The following is a 7,205-nucleotide window of genomic DNA, read 5'->3' on the forward strand; positions in this document are numbered from 1 at the left end:
AATGGCTGCAGAGGTTTGAGGACCAGCCTTCTGCGGTCACATCAGTAGTCTTCTCAACCGACGGCACACGGCTTGCATCCGCCTCTGATAAGACTGTACGGCTCTGGAGCGCCACGACGGGGACAAAGCTACAGACGCTCTGGGGCCACACTACTACTGTCACGTCAATAGCATTCTCGGCCGACGGCACCCGGCTCGCATCCGCCTCTAATGACAACACAGTGTGGCTCTGGAACACTATAACAGGGAAATGGCTGCAGACACTTAAGGGCCACCCTGATGGGTCCACGTTAGTGGCTTTTTCGACCGATGACACACGGTTCGCATCAGCTTTTAATGACGACACAATACGGCTCTGGGATATTACAACAGGGGAATGGCTACAAATACTTGAGGGTCATATTGCTGAGATTACATCAATAGCTTTCTCGACTGACAATATACGGCTCGCATCCGCCTCTAATGACAAGACAGTACGGCTCTGGAACGCTACAACAGGAGAGTGGCTACAAATACTTAAAGGCCATACTGCTGAGGTTATATCTATAGCCTTCTCGACTGATAGTACACAACTCGTATCAGCCTCTAAGGATAAGACCGTACGACTTTGGGATGCCTTGACAGGTGAACAACTACAGACGCTTGAAGGCCATACGAGTGGGGTCATATCCGTAGCCTTCTCGCCCGACGGCACACGGCTCGCATCAGCCTCTTGGGACAAGACAGTGCGGCTCTGGGACGCTATAACAAAGGAATATCTGCAGACAATCGAGGGTGATACAATCCTATCACTCACCTTTGAATCACCATGTCTTAATACAGAAGCAGTCTATTCATATCGTCTGCAGGAGAACAATTCTTGGATTGCATGGAATAATGATAATATCCTCTGGCTTCCACCCGATTATCGATCATCGCATGCAATGATTAAAGGACATATCTTTACAACAATAAGTTCTAACCGAGTTATCATAATCAATTGCAAGGAAGAATTCAACTCATGTAAAAGGTAGTAATTTATAAATGAATATTGTGACGACCGCAAGAACTCTTTTTATTGTCTATACGAGGATTCTAAACTAAGGAGGAAAGAAGAGAGACTGAGAGGAATCTTAAGTATAGGATCGGAGTCACATAACCTCAAGCAGCCCCTCCTCTCACGTGATAGAGACGCTTGACCTGTGAATCGCAGAGGGACCAAAACGTCACACCTCTTCTAGGAGAAGGCTTGGGGGACAATTACAGCGCGATTTTATTGCGACTATACGTTTCTTGCAATCTGGAACTTCCTTTACAACTCTTTGGATCCATATCTAGGGCTCTCTTTTCAACAAGACCGGGGATCAGAGCACACTGTGTGAGAGAGAAGAGTTATACCGAATTTTCGGCCTCCATTTTCGCCAGATCTATTACCAATGGAAGGCTGTTGGGGAAGACTCAAGGATATATTGCAAGCTTTAGATCCAGAAGTTCACAGGGACTCAAGAAGGGCTAAAAGGGCTGTTTTGGAGGCATGGAACCTGATTACAGATGCAGAGATCAGGGATATGATTCATATTATGCTATAGAGTTGTCAGGACACCATTATAGCTCGCGGAGGGTACACAAAGTGACAATATTCTAAATAGCTTCAATTGTATCATTTGATATTATGGCAGGATCTGAAAGCGGCTCTGGTGGCGATAACATAGTGGCAAATTATAACTATTACCCCCTGTACGGAGTAGTGTGATCGCGTGCCGTTGATGGCGCTGATAACAAGCTCGACTTCGGGTGTCCTGTTGCACGTGCGATACAATACGGTACAATAGACTATATGAGTGACAAACACGTATGGTGTCAGCGCCAAAAGTGGCCAATGTGGTCTGTGCTCAGAATCTTTTTAAGCGAAAGGGGGCGAAGCCGATTTTGCAAGCGACTGTATACCCCGACCCCCTTCCTCTTCCCATCCCCTCCAATCCCCTCTCAACGGAGAAAACCTCCACCATGGCAGAAAACTTTATTTCGACCACGGTTAGGTGCTATCCTTGCCTCGTACTGTACTGTAGATTTACGTATCTCGCGTGGGGGTACAGTAAGACGTTTTGAGTTTTTTGCGTCTTTGACTTTTCGAGGGACCGGGACGGGGAAGCAACCCACCTCAGAACCCGAAAAGTTAACGGGATGGATAAGGGGGCGAGCATGGAGATTGTCGAGAATGCCATCCACATCCACGGACGCTCGGGACGGTCGTTTAAGTGTGCTCGGACCTGGACGGACACGTTGGCTAGTATAGTCTGACAGGCTGATGGGCTGAAGTGGACGTCCCTTTTGATGGAGAGAGACGAATTACGATTCGGTGACCACTCACTGCAGTATTCGAATGCTGGTAAGTGGATGATGGATGGGTTGAATTCTCGATTTAAATTTTTTTTTTCCTTTGTGAAATATCAGATGTACTGAGGGAAAAAAAAAAACCCAGGGTTCCCCCACCAAGTTCGCTTAAAGAGTTTCCTCGCTCACGATCGATGCCAAGGGGAACAAGCGCGAGGATCGTGGCTGGCGTACGGGGTTTGAGATCACTATGTATCTACCGGCACCGTGTTCCGATCGCATCATACGCCCGATCTCCAACCATGGGTAATTGAATGATTGAGCGTGGGATGATGGGTAATTAACGAGTAAAGTACCAGTACGAAGATCAATTATGACATATCCCACTAAAAGAAGTACCGGTACTCCTAGTGCACTTGGACTAGAGAAGGAGGTACCGGCACCGTAGTCCATGTTGAGAGATGGACTAGGAACGGGGACCTAGTAAATCGAGGGTCCAGAGAATGGATAGAGAGAGTCGGTTTGGTACCGATTGCATCTTTTGGTTGATGGAAGGAGATGCTTGGTAAGGGGATTAGGGTAGGTGTTGATACCATGGTATCAATGGAGGCTAGAGATTCGGAGAAGCTGGAAAGGGGATATGGAAGTTCATGCTTAATTAAAATATCAATATATCTCAGTCAAAGCAGATCTCGTCTGATAACGAGGTTAGTTCATCCATGCGTGGAAGTTTGAGATCTGTTATCCTGAGAGAGTGGGTCGGGTAGCGGTCGGAAGTATCCGATGAGCTAGAGATCTTCTACTCTTACATTGGTGTGAGGCTGGTAAGTACTGGTACGAATTCGGTATCAATCTAGAAGTTAAGAACCAAAAGTGGATTTGTTGATAAGGATAAATTGGGACCGGGAATAACGGCAGTGTATCTTAGTGAAAGGGGATCTTGTTCGGTAACAGGGTTCGTGAGCTCGAGGGCCCATTAGTTGTCCAGGAAATAAGAGACTCGGTACTGGTGCCGGGAAAGTACGAGAGAACCAGAGAAAATGAGGCGTTGGGAAGGGTAGATAGATGCATTACATCTCTCTGAGATTCTGATAGCTCGATACGGCAGATCTGGTAGAGCTTGAGATGACCATCTGCAGTACAGTACCGGTAGTATATCTCGGTACCACTCGCCTCGCTTAAAGACAAGTTGGAAGGAGATCTCCTGTTATTGTTTGATGTAGTATTTGATTCATGGTGCCTCGATCGAAGGAGCTTGGGAAGGGTAGATAGCTGCACGGAACCTGTCTGAGGTTCTGATACTTCGATATAGTAGATCTAGTTCGTACCAATACCTACTGGTAATTTATCTCGGTAACACTCGCCTCACTCGAAGACAAGTTGAAAAGAGATCTTCCATCATTGTTTGGCAAGGTACCTGATCCATGTTCCCCCCCGATCTAAGAAGTAGATGCATTACATCTGTCTGAGGTTCTGATACTTCGATATAGTAGATCTTAGCACCGGTAGTGAATCTCGGGAACACTCGTCTCGTATTCAAGGACCGAGGTCTCCCATCATTGTTTGAAAGGGTAGGTACCTGATCCATGGCTTCTCCGATCGAAAGAGCATTCTCGGAGATATGATAGCATGCGAGATAGATTGGATTTAGATTGGTGCCCTCGACTAGAGGGGATCTTTTGCTCGTCGTGTTTTGGTGCCGAGGTCGAAGTTCATGCTCCATCAATGGAGCATTCTCGGAGATATGATAGAATATGAAATAGATCGGGACCGGGATGAGTACTGGTACCATCTTCGGAAAGAAGCAAACTAGATAGACAAGGTGAAAGGAGATCCTCTGCTAATTGTCTGGTAACAATGATCCTAAATCCATCCTCGATCGAGGATCATGATAGCACACGAGATGGACTTGGATTGAGATGAGCACCAGTATCGTCTTAGGAGGAAAAGAATGGACTAGATAAGCTATCCAAAGAATCTCTGGTAACGAACTCGCTTACTTCATCCTCGATCGAGGATCATGAGACGATTCCCATCTCTCTCGGAACCATAACCCCTCGACAGCAACAAAAGCAGAAAAGAAACTTAGTAACACATCTTACTTGCTGCCCCTGCGTCCATCTCCTATCATCTCCTCTCATCTAGCACAATACACTAAAGCACCATACAAGCTGAAAGCAAAGCAAAGTAAGCACAAAACTGTGGTAACAGCTCTGATTAGTCCCTGGCATCAAGAGGGAGGGGGGAGCTTGGACTCATGGTTCATGTCCGTCGTCATCGATAATCTTGTGGACGGGAAGACGAACAAGGCTGGGCTTACCGAACGTTAACAACGAACGATAGCGTCAACGAACGTCAAACGACCCTGAGAGTCTTGGAATACCCTTGATGATATGTGAGTTTGCCACGAAAGCGGAGACTTGCTGCTTGGAATTGTGATAAGAGTGCATAGATAGAAAATTTGTATAAAAGTTTAAATTTCCTTGCAACGTAAGATTCCTCCTCTTCAAGTTACTGCACCGAGGGGCAAGAAACTAATAAAAGATCATGGGGGTTACTATACCTACCGACCGTTACGAACGATAGACAGAAAGTCAAAATACCCTTGGAATATGTATGTATAACGTGAGCCAGATCTGCAAGCGTTGCAGCATCCAGGATACTGATTCAGATCCATGGTGTCGTACCGGAAAAGGATTAGTAAACATTAGAGTTTACAAGCAGACGCGAATCGAAAGAAGAGATCAGACACCGGGTGTCACACAACATCACATCGATCACACACCCATCTATCTTACCACCATCTTATCTCACTCGGAGATTATTCAACTCCGATTATTACACACTTGTATCGAGAGCTAAGCTTACTATCGATAGTCTGTCTTCTCGGCTCAAAGAAACGAAACTCAAAATCTCGCCAACTTTTCGTGTCAAGTAACCAAAAGCAGTCAAGCCTGCCAACTTGCACCTAAGACAGGAAGGAGGTCAGAAACCAAGGGAAGTGAGACATGTGGGGAACAGTCATCTGGCACAATCCGAGGTGCTAGACCAATGAGACGGCGTACCAGACTTGGGAACGGGAATGGCAGGAAAAAGAAAGGTGGGGACGGTTAACGGAAGACGGATGGAGGGTACAGTACAGTACTGGTAGAGAACTGGAAGCATCTTGCAATTGTGAGGGAAGGGACTGGATGGATCTTGCGCTTGCGCGGAGATGGTGATCATAGATGAAGAAGCGAACGAGGATAATAAAACGCTTTTCAAACAAGAAAATGTGGTAAGCAAGAAAGCAGATGACAGAGGAAAAGGAAACTCGGTACGACGGGCCAGGTCTCACCCATCATCAGATTCAGAGCCGTACTAGAAAATCCCATCATCATCAGCAGCCAGCGAGAGGGTCAAACGATCGACCCGAAGATCTGAGTTAAGCTTGCTGATCTTTCTCTCACAGAATCGCCCCTGCAGCAGTAGGAGGTTGTACTTCGGCAGGAGAGAGACTTCGCTCGATTGCTGGTTGCATATGAAGAGAAAGCTTGGGAAAATGGCTTGCGAGTCGTACAGTAGTTTGGGAGAACTAGAGGAGGTTTGGGACTTGCCTGCATAAGTAGTGGATGAGACTACAGTAGTTTGATTCATGCAAGCTGATGACAGCAACGACAAGCTTGTGATAATTCCTCCATCGGCTGCAGCAGGCGAGGTACCAGATCTTGGAGCGAACTTTGCTTTTTCTTGCTTTGTTGCAGCTGGAGATGAGGAGAAAGAGGGTGTGGTGTCTCGGGGAATTTGATGGCGTTTGTCTGGTATCATTGGAGAAGGTCGTGGTCTGCGCTCGGACCACGATCTGCTGTTGTGCATCCATCGAGGAGAAAGAGGGGCTTCTCTTCTCCATGTCCCTGGTGCAAAGTGCACTCCATGATTTGTGCATTTTGTACAATATGTAATGCCGTGGCACATCTCCTTCGGTACCATGGCCGAATGACGAGGCTGCCACCATCATTGGATCATCTCGAGCTCTCGGTCTGTCGTGGCATGTTCCACCACCGACGGCACAGCGAAATCCCATTCGAACCGTACTGGGCACATATGGATTGCCTGCAACTCTCTCACTTGGAAAGGGGTTACGGAAGTATGTACTGGGTTGCAACGAGCAAACGGGGGCCGTTGGCAATTTCAGCCTTCCTGGCAGGAACATCAATCACTCCGAAATCCTTCGGCATCCTTCGCTTCGTCTCCAGCCATCCGAGCTCTAGACCTCTTCACCGCGATGCTTTTGCTGAACGAACTTCAGATGGTTCTGTAGCGGGAGAGCAGGCCGACCAGGTTACTCATCCATCCCCATGGCTGGCCTGGTCGACACCGCCGCTAACATGCGACCATCGAGGACCGGGGTACGTGCAACCCCAAAGAACCGTATTCTCCCGGTGCGTTGCAATGACAGCAGCCTGAGATCCTTCGTTCGGAGGCTAAAGTTTATTTCGCGAGGAGAGGTGAGATGAGATCCCCAAGTAATGGCGACTGGTTACGATTCAAGCCTCCGTCCCCGATGGATACATGAGGCTGGCCCCCACGAGAAAAGGCGGCATAAATGAAAGAGAGACGTCGACGGGTTCGGGATCCCTAATGGAGCTTCTCTCGGTCGCGGATACCCTGTTTGGGAGCGAGGTGTGGCTGCTGCGAGTTATTGATGGTCAATTTGCATGTATGCATGAGGTTACGATTCGAGTTTGCCGTGTTTGTCGTTGATGCCCGTTGTTTTGTTGTTGCGATGATGATGATGATGGATGGTGTACACTAGATGCGTTTTTAGTAGTTTCTAGACCAGTATCCCATTCTTGTACAGTAAGTTGTCACATTTGAGGATCTGAGGATGGACCGGCCCAGACGGGAAGGCA

The 7,205-nt window shown here is 47.5% G+C and overlaps 1 protein-coding gene across 1 annotated transcript in view; it reads left to right on the forward strand.

Moving 5' to 3' along the window:
• Positions 1–1,013, forward strand: part of LY89DRAFT_649578 (uncharacterized protein) — a gene marked incomplete at its 3' end in the record, with an annotated part of 4,710 nt that extends 3,697 nt beyond the window's left edge. The window contains exon 6 of the mRNA XM_018212069.1: positions 27–1,013. Within this exon, the coding sequence (XP_018069331.1) occupies positions 27–1,013 (987 nt within the window). The remainder of the gene's footprint in view (positions 1–26) is intronic.
• Positions 1,014–7,205: the final 6,192 nt, after the last annotated feature.

The sequence above is a fragment of the Mollisia scopiformis genome, assembly GCF_001500285.1.
Source record: "Mollisia scopiformis unplaced genomic scaffold LY89scaffold_16, whole genome shotgun sequence".
Taxonomy (NCBI): Eukaryota; Fungi; Ascomycota; class Leotiomycetes; order Helotiales; family Mollisiaceae; genus Mollisia; species Mollisia scopiformis.